Source organism: Callorhinus ursinus, unplaced genomic scaffold (genome assembly GCF_003265705.2).
Source record: "Callorhinus ursinus isolate GAN/ISIS: 27379988/994484 unplaced genomic scaffold, GSC_fseal_2.0 scaffold25, whole genome shotgun sequence".
Lineage (NCBI taxonomy): Eukaryota > Metazoa > Chordata > Mammalia > Carnivora > Otariidae > Callorhinus > Callorhinus ursinus.
In genome coordinates this window covers 29,094,704-29,120,712 of record NW_027397087.1, presented here as the reverse complement: position 1 = coordinate 29,120,712, position 26,009 = coordinate 29,094,704, and the positions used below count along the sequence as shown (strand labels likewise).

Below are 26,009 nucleotides of genomic sequence, written 5' to 3'. Positions count from 1 at the left end.
ATTTAAGTAGAGAATTTTAAAAAAAGCATTTTCCTTTCTGTAGGCACTGACTGCCTCCCTGCTGCGTGCTCAGTGCTGAGCGGGGTCTGTGAGAGTTCTCACTCTCCAGGCTCTTAGGGGCTGGTTAGTGGTGAAGGGCTAAGGTGCATGCCCATTTGCTATAGAAATGCCTTTGGCCTTTGGTGTGTTCAGCATTTTGATGTTAATATAAAGATCGCATAGGGGCATCTTGCTGAGAGTGCCTGAGATCTGCTTTCCTTACCTGAAGCCCTAATACCCTGCTTTGGAAATTGACTTGGTTAACATGTGACTAAGTCTCAGTAGCCTCAACCCATGGCTGAGCCCTGTGCAGAGGGAAATGCAGAAGTCACCCTCTCTGTCTCAAGCTGATAGATCCATGTGACATACTGGCCTATATCAGAGAATCCTAAGAGGGCGAGCTGGGGTGGAGGTAGGGACCTGAATGAGACATCGGGTCCAACGCTTCATTTTTTCAGATGAGAAAACTGAGGCCCCAAGAGAGAAGAGAACTTGGTAGTTGGTGACAGACCCAGGACTCTTAACCTTGTGCTCTGCCCATATTCATAGCCCTGAGTGTTTGGGAGATGTGATCTGAGACATTGTCAAGTAATGGCAAGGAAGCAAACTTCGGGATAAAAAATTCACCGAAATTCTGAGAAACAGAGGATGGCAAGGAACTGAGTGAATCATTGAAGAACTTGCAACAAGAATTCCTAGGACATTAAGATCCAGGGGCGCCTGGGTGGCTCAGTCAGTTAAGCGTCTGCCTTCAGTTCAGGTTATGAACCCAGGTCCCGGGATGGAGCCCTGCATTGGGCTCCCTGTTCAGTGGGAAGTCTGCTTCTCCCTCTCCCTCTGCCCCTCCTCTCTTGTCATTCTTTCTCTCTCAAATAAATAAGTAAATAAAATCTAAAAAAAAAAAAAAAAGATCCAGTGGTACAGAAGGGAACCAACAAGAAATAACTGGTCATGATTGGTTCACACACCCACATTCACTTAACACAGACACACATAGTCAGTTCTTTGCAGAGCCACTTGTTTGATGTGTTATTTAGGAAAGTGGAAAGACCTTTTTATCTCCGAGGAATTTCTCCACTTGCCCACTGTGGGCCTAAACTTGCCACCTTGAAGCCCCTCTTGGTGAAGGATGCTGTTAAAATGTGAATGTGTTGCCTTGGAAGGAGATCAGGTAACCCTTGGGAATCCTTTATCACTTTCTGTGAATTATGGAAAGGATCCCAGAGTGATGTGGGCCTCGGGGAGGTGAACGTTCACAGGAGACAGGCTGGGCACAGAACTCTGCACCAGAGGGGAGGTCGAGACTGGCAAGTTGGGAGGGAGGGATTATAGAAGATAGACTGCTCATTTCACTGTTTCCTGAGGATGGCCCTGTACCCCCACAGGAATAGCAGAACCTCAGCCATCTTGGATTTTTCTGTCTTCCTTTGCAGTCCCAGTCTTGCTCTGCACCGTGAGCTCATGCTTAAGGTCTCATCTGTTATGGTCCAGCCTCTTGGGCTTTGCCAGGCTTCAAAGGCCAATTGGCTGACGTTTCTAGGATCAAGCTAGCTGACCTGTTCTGTTGAAGTTCTTTCACTAATCAAACATACATCTGATTATCAGGAACCAGGTGATAAGAAGGGGGCCCAGCCCAAGTGAACATCGCTGTTGGCTGACCACTTGTTCTCCCCTCCCCTCCGCTCCCACAAAGAGGAGAGGAAAGGGCAAATGTAGCTTTCTGATGTATTTCCTCGACAAAGTGGCCACTTTGCCACTTGCCAGCAAGGAAGTGAAGTAGAGAGGTGGTGACTTGGGGCCTCCACAGAATAGAGCATTCGTGTCTCTCTCTCTCTGCTTCTCCAACTTTGATGAGTGGTTTTCCCTTTGCCTGTCTGGATCCGGTGTGTTCTGCCAGGTCTGGTTCAAATCCTGCTAGCTCCATAAGGCTTCCGCTGACACCCTGTCAGCTGGTACTTGTCCTTCTCTGCAGTTTCTGTTTGCCCACTCACTTGACCCTGAGGCAGATATCTCGTACACACCCATGCCATGTTTCTTTTTCCACTAGTGTGTGTCTCATCTCCCCAGTAAGCCTTGCAAGTTGTGGGGTGTGTCATGCTTAGAGCACTTAGGACACTGACCAATAAATGAAGAATGGAGGAATGAATGAGAGAATGGATGGATAGGCGAATGGGAACTCAGGTGGATGGTGGGGGTGGTGTTGGGGGGGCGGGGAGCTAGGCAGGTGAGTGGGTGGAAGGCTCCAAGCCCAACACTGTATTATGTAACCTACATCATGTCAGCGTCCAGAACCTAGACTCTACACTAAGAGATATGCCAGAGGACACTGAGCTGTATTTTCAGTCAAAACCGTTCTCTATATAGCCAAGTCTCCCTTAAGTCAGGCCTCCCTTATTTCAGGTCTTGGACTTGTGGGCTCAGGTTCATTTGACAACAGCATCAAAAGGTGATAGATTCCGAAAAGTAATCATACCTCAGCCTGACTTGGCTATGCTCAACAATTCCTTCCTTTTTGTGCTTTAGGAGGTTTTTTTTGGACAGGAAAAAAAAAGGCCAGAGGAAGGAAGTTAGTCTGCAGGGAATCCAGTGAGCTAACCCATGAGCCCAGCTACTGTGGACCAGTATGAGCAGACCCTGTGACTCTGTGGACGGGGCCACCGGTAGGTCAGGCCTCGGCTCCCTGGACACTTGTGGTCCCTGATTCTTATCTTCTGTATATGCCTTACTCTTGACCCTGAGCTTGGCTTGGTTGGAGTGACTTCCTGAAAGACTAGATAATAATTTTGAGTATGTTTTCTGCTTATCTCTCTCACTCTCTCTCTCTCTCTCTTTTTTTTTTTTTCCATTTACAGTTGGGAACTGTTTAGGGATCAGCAAAGGGCATGTTGCCACGTTGTACAGTGTACTTCTCAGATTGTGTTTCCTGGAGCTCTCGGGGTTCTATGAAGCCTGTTAGGCATTAGGGGGTGGGCTCTGAGTCGGTGGGTTCCCCGTGCCCCTCCCCCCAAAGAAGCACTGTTTTTTATCTCTTTTACCTGCTGGGCTTCTGTGCAAGATGTATTGGAGAGAGGGTTCCACACCTCAAGCAAATTTAAGCACCGATGTCAGAAGACTACAAAGGTGTTGGCAACATGGTCGGAGAGGAGAAGCGGCTTCATCAGCCAGCAGGCTTGGCTCACTAGCTGGGAGAAAGGGCAGTTTGAAGGGCTCTGGGCACTCTTGTGTTTGCAGGTCTGGTGCTGATGTTTCTGTCTGCTCCAGAGGCTCCGCTTGCCTCGGGCTGGTTTGGATGCTGCTCCTGTATGCCTCACACTCTTTGCTTGCCCACCTAGTTCTTGATGTGCTGCCCACTTGGCTTTGGGTGAATTTTTGCTCCTTACCCTTATCCCTGTGACCTGGAATTCTGACCTGCTTCCTGCTCTGATTTCCGGTAACTTTATATTTCTTCACCCTATTTTGGCTTCCCGGCTATCTGGTTTCTTGCCTTGTCCTTGGGTAACTGCGTCCCAGGTGTGTTCTGTGTTCCTGGATCCTGGCATCACCTGGGAACCCTGCTTTTCATCTGCCATGGTCCGCCCCCCCCCCGCCCCAGCCCTATCTATATTTGTGAGCTGGGATCTGAGGATGCAGTTTGTTGGGGCTGAGTCGGGTTCAAGGACAGGCTGGGATTGGAACATGGGGACCCGGATCTGGATGTGGCGATCCAGTAGATGGAAAGGAAAAAGACTTTATATCCATGGAGAGGTCACACTTCACATAGTGCTTCTATACACGGGTCTCATTTCATTCTCATTACAATCTGGTGAGACTGGGACATTCTTATGTCTATCTTCACACACAAAGGATGTGATTTACTGAAGGTAGAACTGAAAATAGAACCTGGGTCTTTGGGCTCTAAATCCTGGGCTAGGGCAGAGGAGATAAGAACAGGTTGAGTGCTAAGGCAGTGAGGAGAAGGATCTTGTTCATGGGAATTAGGAGTAGCCTGAGTAGGGGTTGGATGTATTGGTAATAGGAGGGAGCTAAGAGGCAAGGCAGCCACAGAGGTCCCACAGTCAAAGGTGGCCAGGCAGAGGGGTGAGGAGGGGCTCCATGACACCATCCCCAGACAGGCTGTTGCCGTGGGATCAGGGTGTGAGTCCTCTGGGATCAGGCTGATCTGGTTCCTACAGACTACAGATTTGAACTGCCTTTTTTTAAAATAAAAAAAAAAGATTTTATTTATTTATTTTGAGAGAGCGTTTGAGAGAGACAGAGCATGTGCTGGGGGAGGGGCAGAGGGAGAGAGAGAACCTCAAACAGACTCCACAAGCAGCCTCTGTGCTGAGCACAGAGCCTGATGTGGGGCTCAGTCTCACCACCCTGAGATCATGACCTGAGCCAAAATCAAGAGTCGGATGCTTAACTGACTGAACCACCCAGGCGCCCCATGGCCCATGCCTTTGAGACATGTTAGCTGGAGGGCCCATTCCCTCACCTGCTGAGCTGCACTTGGAGTGGCCTTGACTGGGAAGCATCTAAGCATTATCCCTGCTCCGTGGCCCTGAAAACTTGCAGGGTAATTCCAGAGGAATCGTGGCTTGTTGTTCTGCGGTGTGGGGAGAGGAACTATCCTGACCGCTTGGGGGAACCGGGAGGAGGAACCTGGTCTCCCCATCCCTGTGCCTTGGAACACTTCCCATTTGCTACCACTCCTCTCACATGGCATCTCGTCCCTGGGTTTGCATTCTATGCAGTCTTGCCTCCTCTCTACCTTAATAAACTGGTGACTTTCGGTTAGGTTACTAAACTCATGGACCCTTTAAAGTTGATTGAGAAAGGAAGTGAGTTAGGTCTGCTCTATTCCTAGACCTTACAAAACACCTTAGCAGCCAGCCCCTGGTGGTTGCCAGAGCAAGTCTGGTTGGCTGGGGCTTTACCATGGAAGGTAGGGGTGGGTGGGCAGAGGATTTGGTTTCCTCGATGCAGGTCCTGATGGGTGCATTTTCTTTTGAAAATGAACACCAACAATAAAATCAAATAAAAATAAGTCTGCTTTTTATTTTCACTGTCCATGTGCAATTCTAAATAATATCAGTGATCAAATACTCCTCTCTTCTGGGGTGGGCCCCTCTGCCCACCGCTTGGCACACTACTGAGAGTCAGGAGATGTGGTTTCATGTCCAAGCTCCACTGTCAGGGCTGGCTCCCTGGCCAAACCACCAAGTCACTTCCCTTTGCCTCTGTTTCTTTTCTGTGAAATGGAACTATGAAGGATACCTGCAAATATTAAAAGAGAGAATAAATATAAAATTAGCTTATAAAGAGAAAAGCTGCATATAAATGTAGTATCCACATTTTTATACAAAATCTAAATGGTATGAGATCTGGGTCATCTTCAGGTTATTTTTCTTTGGCAGTGAAGAATTTGGGGGTGATCAAGCCAGGCTCTTCCATGAAGTTGAGGAGCTGGTGTTGGAGAGGTAACACTGTTTCTGGCACTTAGAAACTGTTCTAGGTTTATGCCTTTTCATCTGATTCTTGGGGAGACAATAGGGCACCCTCCTGGGGTGCCACCCTGGGCCCTGCTGAGTTGCTGAACGAGGCCCATCTGTCTCACTGTCTAGGCAGGTTGCTCCATCTTCCTGGGGTGCTGAATGAGTGAGGAGCCGAGCCCTCTGCCTGGAAAGAGGGGTGTGTTCCTGACTTAATTGCGGGAGAATGTGCTGGCAGAAGTACGGAGACTAGTTTGTGTCTGGTGGATTGCCTGTCCATCACTAAACCATGCTCTGTGACTTCTGCAACACACACACACACACACACACACACACACCGCCCCATGCCTCCTGCCCTTCTACAGTGCTAGATGGTAAAGGCCTTTCTCAGGCATTGTTAGGATTTCCCCTGTGACATGGGGCCTCCCGCTTGACAAGGAAGGAAATTGAAGCCCAGGGAGTTGAACAGGCTGCCCCAGGTCAGGGTAGGGCTCTGACTGGAACCCACAGGGAGAATGAAGGGAAAGTCTTGTACTTCTGTTCAGTTTGTCGTGGGCTCTTTGGAGCTTTCTGACAGAAGCTTTCTGAGGGGAGACCCATCCCGTGAGGCTCTGATGGCAGGACCAGGAATTGATCAGCCTGACTGCCAGCCCTTTGCTGCATGAGACCATGGGTTGGGTATGGACTGTTTGCAGTGTGGGGTGGGGCGGGGCAGGAGGATTGCAACGTGCACGCTTTGCACATGTGTGTCAATGTTTCAGCATTCCCATAATTTCTGATTTAGTATTGGCAATGACTTTCATTAGAGATTGGGTTCCCGCTCTGGATGGCACCCTGGGTGGCTCTGTCCTAACCTAGAGAGGCCCTCACTGCCTACCCCTTGCCTCCATAGCCTAGCTGGGCAACTTCTGCACTGTGTGCCTGAACCCCTGGCTTTGGAGCATCCTAATGGGCAGATGGGGGCCCATCCGTGGGTCAACAGAGCATAATAGAGAGTCGCCTCAGCTCTGATTTTTTTTTTCTATCTCAGCTCTGATTTTTGCATTTGCTGTGGATACAGTAACCAGGACGTGCCCGAATGTAAACTTCCACTCCTGGTACCCCCAAAGCCTAGGGTCATCTTCTGTCTTGATTTGGAACAGTTCAACGCCAGACCCGTCAAGCAGAAACTGTCCGGGTGGGAGAGACAACACTCCCCCTCCGCCTTCCCGTACTCCCCATCCTCCTTCCCTCGAATGTCAGATCAAAGAACTAAGGGAGAGGGTAATATATGAATACTGAAAAAGACAAGGCATAAAATGAGTGACAGCAGTACAATTTCTTCTCTGTAAAATGCAGAGAATCAGAAGACTGTTGTACCCGGTGCACAGCAGTCACCTGGGAGGTTTTTAAATAGCTCAGTTCCCTGGACGGCAGCCCACCCAGACCCAGGAGATGGGAATCTTTGGGGATAGATGCAGGCAGCCAGGTTTGAAATCCCCTGGGTGATTCCGGTGTACAGCCAGTTGAGAACCATTGCTTGAAGGGTTAAAAGAGTTGGTTAACTGCTTAGGACAAAGATATGGCTGTGCACTACAATCATAAGGACTTTTAAAATGACACTGATTCCCTGGCCACATAGTACACACCACGTAAATCAGTGGCTTCTGTGGTGTCTCTAGCTTGGCCTTCCTAGGAGCAATAAACTAGTAAGAGAATAGCTATCATTCCTTAGAGCTGACCGTGGGCCAGCATTGCAGATATTTCCAGTCACCACGATTCCCTAGTAGGGAGTCATGATTCCCATTTTACAGATGAGGAAACCGATGCTCAGAGAGGGTAGCCACTTGCCCCAGGTGACAGCGTAAGTTTTCTGAGTCCAAGCCTGTTTGCCCTGGAAGGCTGCTTTTGCTGCCCAAAGCCTCGCAGCCTAGGGGCTGGCCCTCATGGAGCATATTCTCCCCTCTTCCCAGTAAGGGCACAACAAGAAGGGCAAACTCATCAATGGCCCAGGCTCTCCATGGGCTCCCCTTGGGCTCCCCAGGGCAGGTTGAGTGGAGGATCCCCCCCCCCCAGGAAGAGAGGGGAGATGAGTGGTGTTGCTTGGTATTTGGCTTTGTTATTCACCCACTCTCAAAATACCTGCTTTTGGTGGGAGGAGATGGCCTGTATATTAGGACTGACCCCCCAGCCACCTCTCATTACCACGGTTGCTCTCACAAGGAGGAAACTCAACCAGGAAAAGCAAACACTCATTTGCTTTTTTGAGACTTTGAGGAATTTTTAAATCATGTGATATAGAAAAAGGCCTCTGTTTCCCTCATAAGTCAAAGTGGGGAGGGGGCTATCTCAAGGGGACTTGAAATGTTTCTCTCTGCTTTACAAAAACTCTGCGCCTGCATGTCTGTGTTCTGTAAGCTTAAACAAAATGCTTAAAATCCTTAAGCTTTGGTTTCCCCCTCAGTCAGCTAGAAAGAGTGAGCCCTGTCTGCTCTTAGGGCTGCTGATGCCAGGCCCCTGAGATGTCAGAGAAAAGAAAAACATGGCCGTCCTGACATTGAGACTCACAGTTGCCTGGGACTGGAAGCTGAAAGTCAGGTGTTTGCTGTCTCCCACTAAGGGACCCAATGTCCCTGAGGCCCAAAGTAGCTCCAAGGGACCAGCGGTGTTAGAGATCTCACTAACCGTGTTCACTTTGGCTTTGAGAGGCCTGGCTTCACTCCACCTGCGTCATCCCCTCATGTGTAGACAGCTAGGAGCCAATATTCAGGTCGTAAATAGCTGAAACTGTAGACTTAGTAGACAATGTAATATAAATTTGGTTCCATAAAGCCATCGCTGTCCAGCCTATACCAGCCCCCAGGATCTTTCTTCTCTTTCCCCAGAGCTTCCCTTATACCTGTTGCCTGTGCCTTTGGTCCCTGCCCCTTATGCCCCGGTACAGAGCCTGGCACAGAGCAGACACTCAGGCAGCGCTGAGTGAATGGAGGATGAAGGGATGGAGAGATACGGGAATATGTGTCTGGTGACGTCTCTAAGGTGCTTGCCATAGAATGCTATTTAAGTGTTGGCATGTCTATTCCTTGCTTGCTCTACTTGACTTTTTTTTTTTTTTCCACTTAGGTTTATTTTGAAGGCTGTCTCACTGAGGATTATTCTAGGAATGGAGTGGTTCAGATGTGATGCTATTTTCTGAGGTTGAGGCAAATATCTGGAGAATTTCATTGTGTGTAACTCTTACCCCAGAGCCACTAAGAGAGTACATCCTGTGTGTGGAATATGGTGCTCCCTTATTAAGCCATTAAGCCGAACCTGAGAACTTTCTGAGTTCTGTCTTAAGCCGTGGCTATTGTGGGTGAGAAAACATGGGGCACTTGTGGAAAATGATGGAAGAGGGGTGGGAGGACCCCAGAAGGGGGGGACCACTGGGCAGTCTCCAGGGACTTCGAGCTGCCCACCCACCCTGCCCACCTGAACTGAGATGGTGAACAGAAGGCTGCTGCCCTTCCCGGTGGAGTGGGCTGTCCTTGGAGCACTCAGAGAAGCTGGCTCAGGGCCACCTGCCATTGGCATGGATGCCATTTCATGGTTGCTGTATTGGTCCCCAGAGTGAAGCATTTCTAGGCTCAAACCTGAAGGGCACGAAGCACAATCTTGACTTCTATAACTACTTAGTGGCTTTGTGGACACTGGGCTGAGCAAAGGGCTTGGCCATTAACTCTGTGTTGACCTCACACTTGTCACTTGACCTCTCCTGTGCGTCAGTTTTCTAACACTTTACAACCCTGTGGTCCCATTGGCCCTCTCACCATGACAAACTCCCACTTATGGTTATTAACAATGTCAGACTGCCTCCACCCACCCCTGCCTCCACCCGTACCCCACCAACCCAGCCAGCATGTCCTCTGGCCTTGTTGTTACTTTAAGTGCATCACCCTCATCTTTGCTCTGTTCCCTTACTGAGGACCTGCTTCACTCAGGTCATTGAGATTTTATTTGTTGGGAGGAGGTTGGGAGCAAAGGTACAAACATAAGAATATAGGGAATATAGAGAAATCACACTTAAATGGATGAATTTGTACTTGTATCCAGATAAGGCAGACCCAAATGAATAACCGTTACCACTAGTATTTTGACCATGCCGATCTGATCTTTATGTTTTTCCTTTTTAATCTTTACATTACATAGTACAAGTCTCTGGACCCTGTGATTTTACCTAGTGGATACTGGACTTGGGTTCTAACTGAGACTTAGGAACGATGAGGCTGTGTCATCATCGTCAAATCAATAACCTTTCAGAGCCTCAGTGGTCACATCGGTACCCTGGAAATGACAGTACTAACCTTCATTCCTAGTAAAGGGGGAGGATTCATATGAAAAAAGGGAAGCCCAGGACCTGCCCCATCTCAGCCACGGGTTAACAGGCAGGGGGGATGCTGGCTGGTGGCGTGACTTGTCCTACCCTCGTAGAATGACTCTGAATTAGTGTGGCCTGGGGGCTGACAACTGGGTCACTTCCTAGATGGACACAGTAACACCCCGATTGTGCCGATCTGTGTCCCCACAGCGGCCAGTTTGCCATTGTGAAGAAGTGCCGAGAGAAAAGCACGGGTCTGGAGTACGCGGCCAAGTTCATCAAAAAGCGGCAGAGCCGGGCCAGCCGGCGCGGCGTGTGCCGGGAGGAGATTGAGCGGGAAGTGAGCATCCTGCGGCAGGTGCTGCACCCCAACGTCATCACGCTGCACGACGTCTTTGAGAACCGCACCGACGTGGTGCTCATCCTTGAGCTGTGAGTGGGTGCTCGGGACCCCTGGCGGGCAGCTAGGGTGGTGGATGGTGCAACCACACCCCCCAAAGTGCAGCAGCAAGCAAACCTAAGATCAGCCCAGAGGCAATGAAGTCAGCGGCGGGTGGTTTCCCTTGGTTACCGACCCCCCCCCCCCGCCCCCGGCCCCGCAACCTGGGTCAAAGGGAGGTTGGGTTTGCTGAGTAGCAGGGACAGAGAGCTAGGGTCTAGGTCTGGCTTTCACTGGACCCTGGGGATAAAAGGGAAGCAATGGCTGGTGCTGGGGTCGTTTCCTGGCTGGAGAGCATGTGGGAGGACGGTGGGGGGCGGGGTGTAAGAAGGGGGTGGGAGGGGCGCCTGGGTGGCTCAGTTGGTTAAGCGACTGCCTTCGGCTCAGGTCATGATCCTGGAGTCCTGGGATCGAGTCCCGCATCGGGCTCCCTGCTCGGCAGGGAGTCTGCTTCTCCCTCTGACCCTCTTCCCTCTCGTGCTATCTCTCATTCTCTCTCAAATAAATAAATAAAATCTTTAAAAAAAAAAAAAAAAGAAGGCGGTGGGAGGGAAGGAGAGGCTGTCGGGGAGGGGTCTTCTCTATGAGGAGGAGAGAAGCATACATCTTCCAGGCTCTGCAAAGCCCTTCTCCAGCGCTTTCCTAGGAAAAAAAAAAAATCCCCGCATTTGTGCTCTTTGATGCCTTCATTATCATAATAATAGATATAATTGAGAGAGCCCTACTGTAAGCCAACCATTTGTCAGGTGCTTCATGTTTGCCATCTGGTTCAGTCCTCACGGAGACTCCTGAGGAAAGTGTCCTATTAACATGGAGGGGTTCCTTTGTATTCACTGTACTGAGCACTTCTGTTACCTTACTTAATCTTCCTAACAATCTTCTCACACAGAGGTTCTTATTATCTCCATTTTACAGACAAGAACTTGAGTCCACACAAGCAGCTATGAGCATGAGGTGGCCTTATGCTGGCCTAGCCAGGGAAGATGTCACAGTCTGGTGATACCAAGACTACAGGGGTTGGCCACCTCTTGGTGTCCCTCCTGGAGGTGTGTCCATGGAATGGGGAGATGGGGCTCTGGCAGACAACAGAGTTTGAGTTGGACTGTGGCACAAGTCACAATGGCTGTGTCCAGTCAAGCAGCAAGACCGGTGTTGGGAATGTTCTGAGCCTCAGAGGCATGCGTGCATCTGCTGGTTAACAGAGGGGTGGTGGCATTTGTTTGGTAATCCCTGACTTTGTGACCTTGGGCAAGTCACCTCCCTCCTTTGAGCTTCAGCTCTCATCTGTCCATGCGGCGGCCATCCTCAGCCTGCCTACAGGTTGGGTGGACCACCTGACATTTGAAATAATTCTAATTTGAGAGCTAAGCCCTTGTCTTACCAGGATATATAGATTTATGTAGCAGATGGGCATTTGCATACTCTTGCATTTGATGCTTAAATTATCCATCTCACTGTTTAAATGCATAGGCCCACCCGTGCTATTCCTTTCTCACTCCAGTGTCTTCCACGTCTCTCCCATGGACCTCTCAGTCAGTTGCACTAGTTGGCGTAGACACTGCCTGACTCAGCAAGCCTGGGGGCGTCCCCCAGGTGTGGTCAGCCATGTGGACAGCCCAAGGTGTGGCATGCCGTGGGGCTCAGGGTCAGCAGTGGGCACACTAGTTCCCAGCAGAGTGACAAGCCCACCTCTCCTGGGAAGGCGAGGCCACTGCCTTAAAAAACTTTCCAGCAACTGAAAAGAAATTACATTCATAATCCTACCACCCAAACAAAACACCCATTTGTGTTTTCTGTGGTTCCTCTCAGTCTTATCCATTTGTATACAATCATTGCACTTGTACAATTTCTTGCTCTACTTCTCCCCCCTCAGTTAGCTAATTTCACAAAAAGGTTTTTTCTTTTAACTGAGGGTTTCGTGTTTCATTGAATCACATACTTGTATATCCCTATTGTTGGACATTTGGTTTTTATTTCCACAGCTTTTAACCATTACAGATTTTATTGCCATAAAACAAATTTCTTCCATAATTTCCCACTATTCTTTTGAATTAATCCTTTCGGATCAATCCCCAGGAAGGGGATGACCAGGCTGACGTTTGTGGGGCTCTTGATATCCTTACTTTCACAGGACAGTGTTAGTTAACCAGCATGACCTACAATATAGGAACATTCCTATTTGCCTGCAGCCTTGCCAGCCCTGGGTCATTTGTTTTAGAGCAGGATTCATTATTTATTGACCTTTGTAGTTATAAAATGATTCTTTCTTGTCATTCTTATTTTTATAAAATTAAAGAATCTTATTCTTTAATTGCTTGGGAAATCGCCTGCTTTTCCCTGCTCGTAGAACCCTAGGAGTTGGGGTCTGGGTTGCTCTTGAGATGTCCGTGTTCCTCCCAGCAAGGCTCGTGGTCAGCAACGGTTATGTGCCCTCTCCTAGTAAGCTGTCACTGTCCACACCGCCAGTTGCACACTGGTGTCTTGCATGAGCTGCCATGCTTGCTCAGATCTGTGTATTCATAGTTTCTCTGTCTCCTCCTTCTCTTTCAAGCTGTCTCATGTTCTCAGGGTGCCTGTCTAGGGAGTGCTAGGGATTGCCAAGGCCCTGCTCAAACCATACATGCCCAGGGTCTGAGAGGGAGGACCTCCTGAGAGAGAAGGGCTTTTCGTGGGCTTTTGTGTTTGGACTTGGTGACCCCTGTTGGGCTGATCAGCAGCCTTTGGCTGCCCGGTCCTCATGGTGCCCTAATAGGTCAGTGGGTTTGCCCAGTGGGGAAACATGAGTATTAGTGCCCGCCTGTTCTGTTGAAATGGCAGGTTTTGTGGATGGGCCTACCCCAGTCCCATTGCCCCTCTTAGACACTGTGGTCTGATGCCAGGCATGCTCTGCTTTCTGCTAAAGTGACCAGTACTCAGAGGACATGCCCAGCCCCGATTTGAGTCCCTTTTAGCTGTTGTTACCCCATCCATGACCTCCTTAGCAGCAGCTGCCTCTGGTTCAGGGCTGTTGAAGGCAAGGATGGGAAGTATTCAGTTTTTCCATATAAGTTGACTTCTGTAGAGCGTAAAGATTGTTTTCAAAATCCCAGTAGATTAACTCATGTCATATGTGGAGCGTGCTCTGGAAAATGTAAGTCAGTCCTGGGAGGGTTGGACAGGCCTTCCATCCAGGCCCGTGACGGCTCTGGGGCCTCCCCGACTCCCAGCGAACAGAAGGCAAGAGCCTGGGAGAGTGGCCTGGCAGAGCACCCCCAGGGTGTCGCCAGTGCTTCCCAGTGCCCCCAGTTGAGTGTGGCTTCCTCGGCCTGAGCCGCTCCAGCAGCATTCTTCCCTAATCGCTGCCTACGCAGGTCGTCTCAGCACACGTTCACAAAAGAGTCAGAAAAGTGTTTCTAGCAGGCAGAGCAACCTGCGAGGAGGAAGATCAGCTGAGTGGGAAGGGGACTGATCCCGGGGATGCTGAGAGGAGAGCAGAAGAGGCTCAGACTGTTAGGTTTTGCTTTTCATCTTTAAGCTAAAGAGGTTTGGGATGCGAGAGGGGAGACATTTGGGAGGAGACAGGGAGCTCCAGGGAAGAGGTTTTGGGGCTGAGAAACCCTTGGGAAAAGCTATGTTAGGGGGAAAATGAACAAAACCTTGAGGAGAGCTGCCTGAGCATGGATGTGAGTGTCCCCAGCCTGGGTGTCCGGACTTGGACATTTACCCCAGTGGGCTCATCCGCCTCCCGCCTTTCCAGGACTCTGGGGGAGATTCTGAGGACCTTTGTGGCTATTCCTTTCTTTATCCAAAGGAGACCATGTCTTAACCTGGTCTCCTGCCCAGATCACACCGGCAAACGGAGTGGCTGATTACTGCCTCCCAAAGTCCTCACCCAGCCTGGGCCTTCACATCGGCGGCTCTGGGTGACAGGACACATCCCCATTATCATGAGATTCTTTTACACTTAGGCAGCATCCTATTTAAGGTAGGAAGGGTAGGGTGTGCCTGAGGCCACAGCTTCACAGGACCCAGCAGGGGCTGGAAGGGCAGAAAACCAGGGCCAGGCGGTGTTCTGTGTTTCAGAGGGGGACACTGTGGATTTGAACATTTGCACAGGGCTCCAGGCAGGTCTCTTACCGGTGCCAAGGTGTCCCTTCTCTATGATATAGAATATTCTATATCATGTTGATAGTTTTAATGCTTTTTTCCCCCTTTGTTCTTTTATCCGCCTACCTTCTACTGAATGCCTCTGTTACACAAGGTGTTGTGGAAGCAAAGATAACCTAGCTGGGGAGAGAGACAGGCAGCTAAAAACAGCGTGGTATGATTAGGGCTCGGATGTGAGTGCGGCTGAAGGGGATGTGTGAGCACCACCCACTACTTGGGGTGGCTTTGAACTTTCCTCATTGCACCAACTCAGGCTTTATAATGGGGAGACAGTGCAGTGAGAAAGCCACATGGTGGACTGGGGCTGAGAAGATCTGGCTCTAAATCCTATTTCTGTGACTGACTGTGTGACCTTGGGCAAGTCACTTGGCTCCCTTGGCGCCTCGGTTTCTCATTTGAAAAATCAGGACAGAAGTTCCATGTACCCCTCCGGGGGGATGTGAGTCTCAAGGGAGAGAATGCTTGGGGAAGCACATTGCACAGGCGGCAAACTTAGAGTAAACCCGGAATCAAATGCCCTTCCACCACTACCATGCCTGATATCGATATGGTGCATGGTATTTCCTTCCAGGACTTTACCAAGGGTCTCATAGCACTTGTCCAACTCTACAGCAAGATTCCGCCCTCCTGGGGGCAATAGGCTGGGTTTTTCCCTCATTCCTGTGTTGTTTTTTTCTTTCACTCTTTTTTTTTTTTTAAAGGTTTATTTACTCACTTGTGAGAGAGAGAGAGAGAGAGACAGAGTGCGTGAGCAGGGGGAGGGGCAGAAGGAGAGGGGAGGCAGACTCCCCGCTGAGCGCAGAGCCTGATGCAGGGCTTGATCCCACCACCCCGAGATCATGACCTAAGCCGAAATCAAGAGTTGGACGCTTAACCAACTGAGCCCCGCCAGGCTCCCCATCCTCATTCCTGTTTTGCAAGAAGAAAAGCTAGGCCCTGGGACTCTCCTGTGCCACACCCCCAGGGGACGGTTGGGTCTATAGGGAAGGATTGGAACCACCGTCTTGGCCCTTTGACCAGACTCAGGGTTACTCCTTCAGCAGCTAAGAGGGGCTCCAGTTTCTGGCACCTGCCCAGGTGGGGGTGCGGCAAAAGATGGCCTCACCCTTGAGACACATGGAAAAATAGTGCACCAGCCTCATCCCCAGCACTGAGGCAGACACTGTGGGCTACACCCAGCTGAGCGGCTCTAGCAGACGGCACATTCTCAGGCACCAGCTCACCGGCGCCTCTCTCAGGCTCTCTTCACCCCTTGAGCACCACTCCCCACTTTCTCTAAAGATTTACTCAGCATCTATTACGTGGTAGACACTAGACATAAAGATGAGGACCTGATTCACGGCTCCTGCCCTTGACAAGCTCATGCCCCAGCAGGAACAGAGGCTTCTGACATTATTCTGTCTGCCAAAGGGAACTATTTTTAACCCCATTTGACAGATGAACGAAGACTGAGGTGGAGAGTGACGTGCTAGGCAGTGACAGAACGAGCATGCCAGTAGGAGTGCCCGTCCCCTCCAAGGCAGGCCAGCGCTCAGGGACTTCCTGCCACATGCATGTCCTGCGCACGGCCCCGTCTCTGCACCTTTTGCTTGTGCTGTTTCCCTTGCTCCCTCTGTCCAGGCCCTCCCCGAGCCTCACCGCATCTCCAGCGCCTTCTCCCACACTAACCACATGTGACAAACAATAACATCACGGCGGAAGCCCCTGCTGGTGGAGTGCTGGCACGTTCCAGTCACCGGGCTGAATCCTTCCTTATTGCACCAACTCATTTGCTCTTCAGAATGATGTGAGCACCAGTCCCCGACAGACACTGCTGAGAGAGTTAGGGCAGCTCTTCTCCCATCACACGTTAGTCCGAAAGACAGCGTTGGACGACGGCCGGGGCCTGGACATGACCTCGACTGCACACTCCCCTGCTGGGAGACCTTGCACGGCCACTTCCCCTCCTGTGGGCCTCGGTTTCCTCATCTGTTATGGAGGAACTGCCAGGTGGTGATGGTCATAATGTGGGAGGGCAGCTGAGGGAGATGGCAGAGACTGCCCCCCTCCCCTCCCCCTTCCCTCGTGGGAGTTTACTGTTAACTTCTTATTATGGTGGATTTCAAACATATACAAAAGTAGAGAGAATAGTGTAAGGAACTCTTATATGCCCATCACCCAGCTTCAAATGATCAATGTTTTGCTAGTCTTGTTTTATATAAAACTCCCACTCTTCCACCTGCCCCCACTCCAACTGTTTGTTTGTTTGCTGGAATATTTTAGGGCAACTCTCAGACATCATGTCACTTTACATATAAATACTCTAGTGTGCATCTCTCACTGATGACAGTTTTTAAAAATGTGGCCTTCATATATCTATTACACCTAACAGAATTATCCAACCGGGCCTCGGGACCACCGAGGCTTTCTACACTCCAGTCCATAGTGATATTTTTCTGATAGACCAAAAGATATCTTCTTACGGCTGTTTTATTTGAATTAGCATCCAAATGAGGTCCATCTACTGCATCTGGTTCTTTTCTCTCTTCTGTCTCATTTCTCCTATAGCAGTTCTCCTTCCCCTTCTTTCTCGATGCTATTGATTTGTTGGAAAAACTAGGTCATTTGTCCCGTTGATTGTCTCACAGCCTGGATTTGGCTTATTCCCTCCTCATGCTGTTAGTAAACTTGTTCCTCTATGTCTTGCATTTCCTGTAAACTAATAGTTAGATCTAAATAAGATACTCTCCGTATTGGCACTGTTCAAGAGAAATATAATATGAACCATATATGTGATTTGAGATTTTCTACTAGCCACATTGAATCAGAAGTGAAAAGAAATAGGTGAACTAATTTTCATCATATTTTTTATTTAATCCAATATATACAAAATATTATTTTAACATGTAATCGATATAAAAACGATTAATGAGATATTTTACATTATTTTTTCCATATTCCATCTTCAAAACCCAGTGTGGTTTTTACACTTACAGCACATTTAGTTCATTCTCAGTGTCATGGTTAGCATGAAATACAATCCTATCAAAACAATAAAGTTGTGTTTGCAGGAAAATATTTTATACCACTTCAGTTTTTGAATTAAAATGACTTCAAAATGGGGTGCCTGGGTGGCTCAGTTGGTTAAGAAGCTGCCTTCGGCTCAGGTCATGATCCCAGGGTCCTGGGATCGAGCCCTGCATCGGGCTCCCTGCTCGGCGGGAAGCCTGTTTCTCCCTCTCCCACTCCCCCTGCTTGTGCTCTCTCTCTCTCTCTCTCTTTCTCTCTCTCAAATAAATAAATAAAATCTTAATAAATAAGATAAAATAACTTCAAATGAAATAAGATATAAAATTCAGTTCCTGGGTTGCACTAGCTATGTTTCAGATGCCCAATAGCCACGTGTGACTTGTGGCTATTCTGTTGGACAGTGTTCATAGAGCACATTGCCATCACTGCAGAAAGTTCTGTTGGATAGCACTGAGTGAGAGGCTTAAGCAGATGTACGCTTAAGTGAGATAACTTCATAGGTGTTGCTGTGTATTTGCCTGTGGTACCCATCATGTCCTGTGGCTCTGTTTTTCATGAGGCTGAGATTGATTAGTGGGGCCGTAGGTGCTTCTGGACATTTTTAAAGAAAGGAGAAAAAGGAAATTTTGGTACTCTTTGTTTAGGATGAACTAGGTGGCAGGTGATTCCCCCAAACTGGGACAGAAGCCATTCTGGCCATGTAAGAATCATCTGAGGACACTCAGTATGAGATAGTGGTTGAAAGTCATTATGCCTGGGTTTGAATCCTGACTGCCACTTACTAGCTCCATGACCTTGGGCAAGTCACTTAACCTCACTGAGCCTCTGTTTTTTTTCAGCTGTGAAATAGGAAAATACTAGGACTTAGCTCATAAGGTATTTTGACGGTTAAATGAGATAATGTGCCTAAAGTACGCATCATGCACAGAGTAAGTATTCAATGAATATGAATTACTGGTATTATGTTATTGTAAAAATACAGGTTCCAAGGCTTGGGGGCTGGAGAATCTAATTTGTTAGGGTCTGTGGTAGGACCTGGGATCTGCATTTTAAACAGGTTCTCCAGGTGATCCTGAGTTCTTGGACCCCCTAGCCCAGATCTCTTCCCAATATCTTTCCCTGGGATGACCCTTGGCTCTGTCCCAGTCCCAGAGAAGCACGTCCTGGCTGGATACCCTAGCATCCATCAGAGGACAAACAAGCTCAGTAGGGTTGTCAGATTTAGCAAATAAATATCCCCTATTTTATCTGGCAACCCCACATCTCTAATTCAGTTAAAAACTGTAAACCAGTATTTACGAGGGACGTTGTTTTTGCTCTCTGGGCCTCCATTCCCGCCATACCTACCAGAAGGTGCGAGAGTAGGGGTGTGTGAGGACAAAAGTAGCATTTTCAGGTTTTTAGATGGGTCTAGCATCCATGCCTAGATTCTCTTGAGCTTTGAGGAGGCCATCTTTTGTAAAATGAAAGAAAGGGCCTTAAGAGCCAACTTACTCAACCTGCTCATTTTGCAGGTAAGGAAACTAAGGTCTGCCAGGAGGGGTAAGTGAGTTGTCCAAGGTCAGTGGCAGGGCTGGACTAGAACCTAGGTCTCCAGTTTCTGGCGCAGCTTACGTTCCTCTTTGTCATCCCACAGCACTGACTTCTGTCCTCTGCCCGTTCGGTCATGGGGTGGGGAGAGATAACACCCAGGGTAACCCAGGACCCCTCTGGTGACTCCCCAAGAGCGGTTCCTACCCTTGTGATCCAAAGGGAAGAACACAGCGAATAGAAACAAAGTCAGTTCTTGGCGCTGGCTGGACCGAGCCCCGGAGATGGGTGAGGGGATCCCACTGTCTGTCCAGATGGTGGGGGTCAGGTTCAGGAGCTGCACCCATGGCCTGGCCTCTTAACACGCAGGGCTGACCGGACCCGCCCCCCTCCCCCACCGGTGTCTTGCAGAGTGTCGGGAGGAGAGCTCTTCGACTTCCTGGCCCAGAAGGAGTCGCTGAGTGAGGAGGAGGCCACCAGCTTCATCAAGCAGATCCTGGAGGGTGTGAACTACCTTCATGCCATGAAAATTGCTCACTTTGATCTCAAGGTCAGTGAGGGGATGAGGGAGAAGAATCATTTTAGGAAGAATGGGCCCAGTCACTTCTGACATCACTGCTAGGAGGGGCTCAGTGCCCATCTGGCCCTCCTCCCTTGTCTCGCCATGGAAAACGCTGAGCTCCTAGGAAAGAAATGACGCCACAGAAGGCGTCCCTCTCCTCAGTTTCATTTTGCAGATTGGGCTTTCTTCACACAGGGGCTGACTGCAAGAAGCTGCTTCTTCAGACCACAGGTACCTTATCTCTTTCAGGCAGCAGGTGGGGTGTCATTTTTAAATAGTAGACCACTGACAGGAAACATGAAACCAAACACATTTCACAAGGCTGGACTCTTCAGTAGCCAAGAACTAACTCATTAAGGAGGCAGAAGTGTTAGCGTTCGGGCGAGGACTGCTGAGGTTGGCTGGCTCTCTGGGCCCTGCACAGCCTCCAGCACCCCTGGCCCAGAGGCCATCGGTCTTGGAGCCTAGGGACCGCTGACTGCCGTCCCTGTTCCCATCCCCTGCTGTGGCCACAAAACTGCTTCCAAGGGGCACTGATCATTTGTGGTAACTGGTATTCAGGGTCGAGAAAGTTCACTGTGACCACATAGGACCTCAGAAAGCAAGAGTGTGGTCAAAGTAGAAGGATCAGTTCCCCTAGTAACTGAGCTCAGTTTAGTGGACTGATAAGCCTTTACAGACACCCGAAGCATAAAGATCCTCTAATCTGTGACCGGAGGGACCTATTTCCCGGGGTGAAGACCTACTCAGTTTTCTATCCAGAAATTCCTGTTGTGTTTTAAGCATTGTGCCACGTGCCTAGTTACTGCTACAGTTACAAAAACCAGCTGAGGCCCTGTCTGGGCTCAGTTCCTCTTTTCTAGGAAACCTAGTACAGGAGACAGAAAAAATCAACAACTCTAAGTGCTATGATAGAAGTACGTATAGGGGAGGGCGCCTGGGTGGCTCAGTTGGTTAAGCGACTGCCTTCGGCTCAGGTCATGATCCTGGAGTCCCAGGATCGAGTCCCGCGTCGGGCTCCCTGCTCAGCGGGGAGTCTGCTTCTCCCTCTGACCCTCTTCCCTCTCGTGCTCTCTCTCTCTCATTCTCTCTCTCTCTCAAATAAATAAATAAAATCTTTAAAAAAAAAAAAAGAAGTACATATAGGGGAGCTGGGGAGCTCAAAGGAGAGGGCATCTAAGTCAGACTGCAGTATCCGAGAGGGCTTCCTGGAAGAGGTGATATTTGAGTTGAATGTAGAAGGACTGGGAGGGGTTACCGGAGGGAAAGGGTCTTCTAAGAATGAGAGGCCAGCAGTTTACATGGTCTGGAAATGGCACAATGCATTCAGGGTCGTACAGGCAAAGGGTGGATGTTCCTAATGGCTGGAGAAACAAGCCAGGAGGAGAGCAGAAGGCAGACACAAGGGCGTGAGAGCCAAACCAAAGAGGTTGAACTTTACCTTGAGGGATACAGAGTCGTTGGGGAAGCAGGTGATCAGGGAGGTGAGGCGAGTGGATGTATGTTTCAGAAGGATCTCTCTGGCTGGAAGGCTGGGGAAAATGGGGACACCTGGAGGCTGGTGGCCCAGCTGGGAGGCTTGTGCAGTAATCTGGGTGAGGGTGTGGCCTGAGCGAGCCTTTGGATCTCAGAGTGGTAATGCACCAAGCAAGAAACGGTCTACCTGGATTGCACTTGTGTCTCCCTCCTGATAGTACTATGGACAGTTAACTTGTTTTCTGTGTCTTTTACTGGCTCCAGGAGCCTGGCCTCAAAGTGGGCTCCTTTGTCTTTTCTCAGCCAGACCTGGTAGAGAGGTAGGAGTTGTTGTAATCCCATAGGTACCATGACAGCCGCAGCTTCATGCTGTTTAATTTGCTTGTGTGGCCCCTGGGGGGTGGGGAGGGCCGGCTTGGAGGCGGCCGGGTCGGGGTTTGGTCTTCATTCTGCTGTATACTAGGACACAACTGAACCTCAGTCCTTCAGCTTCAACGCAGATCATAATCCCTACCTGGCACAGTTGTTGCAAGGGTTAGAGAGAAGCAGCATTACGTGCCGGCTCCCAGACAGCGCTCTGAAATAGTCCCCGCTATTGTTATTTCCCCTCCCAGAGTAGAGGAAAAGAAAACACAACTCTCGTGACAGGATTCTGGGTCCATTAGACTAGGAAGACAGGCCTGCTAGTGCAGTTCTCAGTTGCCCAACAGAGAGCTGAGATTGGTTGCTGCTGGGGCATGGCAGGCTCCTGGGCTCAGTCTGGCTGTTTTCCACGACCTGGAGACAGTCTGGGTTTGCCCCGGATGTGTGCGGGGCGAGGATACTGCTCACCCCCATCTTGGCCTCCTGTCCTTAGAGCTGTGCAGACTCTGAGCCTTCTCACCTCTCTGCCCCCATCCGTGGTCCCTTGGCACAGGCCCAGGTGAGCAACTTCAGGAAGTGATGAGTAGCTGCATTACCTCATGATGGGGTAGCCACTTCTTGGAGCTGGAATATGGGTATGCTTGCCCCTGGCTCGAACTTCCCCTCGGCTGGAAGGAATGATGGAGCAAGTCCAGCTGGTAGCTTAGAGGAGGGTTCTCGGTTCCAGGTCGTTTCCCATCATCTAAAAATCATTTTACACAAATATGTTTTTCTTCCTGATTTTCATTCTCTGTGAGGTGCCTCTGCTTTCCTCAACTCTTGTATTCTCTTGCTCCTCACCCAGTGAGTCAGGCTAGCCTTGCGGTCCCATGAACACAGCCTCCCTGTTGTCTCCAGGCCCCTACCCGTGACCTGCTGCTCTCCATGCTCATCTTCTGGCTTGAAGGAGCAGGTGATGGAGGAGGGGCAGCTCTCGCCTGCCTCTGGAATATACGAACGGCTTCTCCTGGGGCTGCTAGCTGATAAGCTCCTCCTGTGTTCAGTCACGGAGCTAGAGAGGTGAGGCCCTGTCCCGGCTTATGACACGCTCCCAGCCTTGTGGCAGAGAGCAATAAATGGACAAATTAACATATGATAAGCAGTCTTGGGAAAACAGATCGAGACAGTCTATGGCCCAGAAATCTGTGATGGGCCCTTGTCATCTGTAGGATAAATGAACCAACGGTCAGCATGGTGTTCAGGCCTTTTGTACACTGCCTCGGCCCTGATTCTGACCTCAGCCACCTTTCCCCGCTCCGAAACACTAGCCCCAGGCAACAAGAGGACAGATCCACATTCTGGCCTCTCTCCTCCTCTGTTCGTGCTGTTCCCACCCAGGAAGCCCCTGCTCTTCCTTTCCTCTGTCCATGGACTTCCTTCCTGCTCATCCTTCTAGGCCCAGCAGAAAGACCATTTTCTCTGGGAAGGCTTTACCATCCCTGCTACCTCCCAAAGCATAACTAAGAATGAACCTGCCTCCCTTTGCACAGCCTTCTGGTGAGAGTATCTGTTGCTCTCAGTCACTTTCTGCTGCTTATATCTAGCACCGTGCTGGACACATGAAGAGTTACTCAGTGTTGAATGAGTGAGTAAATGAAGGCATGAATGCCTTAGTAAGACCAGTGCATGCATGGAAGGCAAAGGCCCTTTCATGTCACCTGGAAAATGCAAAAGAGGTTACAGGCAGGTTTCAGTCCAGTGATGTGAACATTTTTTTTTTAAGATTTTTTATTTATTTATTTGACAGACACAGTGAGAGAGGGAACACAAGCAGTGGGAGTGGGAGAGGGAGAAGCAGGCTTCCCGCCGAGCAGGGAGCCCGATGCGGGGCTCGATCCCAGGACCACGGGATCGTGACCTGAGCCGAGGGCAGACACTTAACAACTGAGCCACCCAGGCGCCCCAATGTGAACATTTATTAAGGGACTATTGTATGCCCAGGAGTAGAGTGTCAAACACCAATGTGATATGGCACCTGCCTTCCAAGGGCCCACTGTCTACCAGGAGATGGCCATGGTGGGACTCGGTGGGGAGGCCACCTGAAATGAAAGCTAACCACGACTCTTGCCAACAAGAGCTCACTTCTGGGGGTAAGCGTTCTGCCTCAGCAGAGGGAATAGCATGCCAGTGTGCGTTGTAAATACACCCCAGAAAGGCCCATTGATGTGGGTGGTTGTGGGAGGTGAAGGTAGATGATGTTGCCCTGTATTTACGTGGATGGAAGGAACCCTGGGGCTGACTGCCCCCCCCCAGTACGAGGTAGCACCCAGTGTGCCTTCAGACATGGCATCTGCAGGCTGGATTACTAGGAAGTGGGTTTCAGTACCACCCAGGAACCTCACCCTGGTATGCCATTCCAATACAAATGAAGGCCTTGTAGAGGGCGGGTTTGTGTAGTTTTGTGTTTATTTTGTATTTGGGAGTTTCTCTTCTGAGTATGGGTGTGTCTTCCCTATACCCCAAACCCAACTGGAGAATTCAAAAATGGAAGGTCGTCCTCAGGTCTGACTGGTATTTTCAGCAAAAAGAACACGCTGTGAGGATTAAATGAAATTATATGCAAGCCAGGAACCCAGAACTCTCATGGTGGGGCCTTTTGGTTTATATAAATAGTATTAAGAGGTGAATTTCTTTTTTTAAAAATATTTATTGTTATGTTAATCACCATACATCATTAGTTTTTGATGTAGTGTTCCATGATTCATTGTTTGTGAAGAGGTGAATGTCTGAACAAAGTGCCCCCAAGATCCAAATTCCTCTATGCCCTGATCGTCCTTTGAGTTATTTTTATGTTCGTGACATGATGGGGTCTGCTTGTCAAGATTTCACAGAAATGATACTAATAATACTTTGAATGTTTATGGCACTTTCTGGAATAGAGTATGCTTACACATTTGTTCTCTCATTTGATCCTCATGGCTACTCATGGAGGTACAAGGTATTGTCCTTTTTTTACACACAAGGCAATTGAGATTCAGAGAGGTTAAGTAACTTGTCCAAGATCACGCAGGTATTAAATGACAGAGCTGGGGCTTAAACTTAGCCAGTGAGGAAACACGAAGCCAGCTGGGTGCCACCAGCTTTTCTTTCCCCAGATTCTGACAGTTGTAGATTTCTTACTTCCTTGGACCATGCCTCTGACACACCATTAATCCAAAGGTCTGTATTGTGCCATGCACTTCTCTTTCACACAGTTAATATCTCATCTGGTTACATTGTTTTTTATTTCTAATAAGTTATTCCTTACATTTTAAAAAAATGTATATTTTATTAGTTGCTATAAAATGTGCATGCATTTGAAGTAGAACTTCTAAGAATGAGGCTGTTTCCATCCTAAAACCTGGCAGCATGAAGCAAAGGTAAGGCATGATAGAGTAGGGTGAGATTGTGAAGTTTCAGGGCAGACCATGGTCTGCCAAAGTAAACCATGGAAGGCTTTTTCCCTCAAAATTTTTTATTATGAAAACATTTCAAAACATTTAGAGAAATTGGAAGACTACAATGGACACCATTACACCTTCCCCCTAGATTCAACATGTAGGCGCATTTGCTTTACCTCTTTCTGTCTTTAAAAAAGAATAATATATGTTTATATAAAAAGGGATTTTGATATATGTGTGTCTACACATACACATACACATATGTATATATATTTTTTAGTATTAAAAACATTTTAAATAAAAATTAAAATAAAAAACATGTTTTTTTATTTTTTATTATGTTCATCACCATACATTACATCATTAGTTTTTGATATAGTGTTCCATGATTCATTGTTTGTGCATAACACCCAGTGCTCCACACAGAACGTGCCCTCTTTAATATGTTATTTTTAAAAACGGTATAATTTGAAAGAAGATTCTTGCCATCCTGACACTTCACTCTCAGCACTTCTGTAGGCATCTACTGACCTTAAGAAAATTATCACACTTAAGAAAATTAACAATAATTGGTGGAAGACCTTTAATGAATGGATACACATGATTCTATTTCTGATTTTGAAAGAAAATTCTGGCAGGCAGAGAGGATAGCTGGGAGAGAGTAGGCCAGTTGGAGGTAATGATAAGAATGTGGGAAAGAGATGACCCAAAGGCACCCTTTAATGTTTTTTAAGTGAAGGATGGTCTTTTATGCTATTATAAAAAGTATTAACTCATAGAAAACACAGAAACTTGCAAGGAAGTTACCCATAGACTTTCTACTCCAAAACAACCATTGTTAACATTTGGTGTATTTTCTCCAGCTTTTTATGAACAGGTGTGTGTGTGTGTGTGTGTGTTCATGTGTGTGTGTGTTGTGTTCATGTGTGTGTGTTGTGTTCATGTGTGTGTGGTGTTCGTGTGTGTGTTGTGCTCGTGTGTGTGTTGTGTTCATGTTCATGTGTGTGTGTTGTGTTCATGTTCGTGTGTGCACGTGTGTTTATGTGTATGTGTTGTGTTCGTGTGTGTGCGTGTGTGTTCATGTGTGTGTGTTGTGTCCGTGTGTGTTCATGTGTATGTTTGTGTGTATATTGTGTTCATGTGTGTGCGTGTGTGTGTTCATGTGTATGTTTGTGTGTGTTGTGCTCATGTTCGTGTGTGTGTTGTGCTCATGTTC

The 26,009-nt window shown here is 48.7% G+C and overlaps 2 protein-coding genes across 4 annotated transcripts in view; both read left to right on the top strand.

Annotated features, from left to right (window-relative positions):
* The window catches only part of CIAO2A (cytosolic iron-sulfur assembly component 2A), a 100,729-nt gene extending 92,079 nt beyond the window's left edge, over positions 1–8,650 (top strand). Inside the window, exon 6 of the transcript XR_012373660.1 lies at positions 8,616–8,650. The gene's annotated coding sequence lies outside the window, so the exon portion shown is untranslated. The remainder of the gene's footprint in view (positions 1–8,615) is intronic.
* Positions 1–26,009, top strand: part of DAPK2 (death associated protein kinase 2) — a 111,085-nt gene that overhangs the window by 48,356 nt on the left and 36,720 nt on the right. For all 3 annotated transcript variants that reach the window (XM_025884302.2, XM_073877166.1, XM_025884300.2), the window contains exons 2-3: positions 10,060–10,281; positions 19,385–19,523. In XM_025884302.2, coding sequence (XP_025740087.1) covers positions 10,060–10,281; positions 19,385–19,523 — 361 coding nt within the window. The remainder of the gene's footprint in view (positions 1–10,059; positions 10,282–19,384; positions 19,524–26,009) is intronic.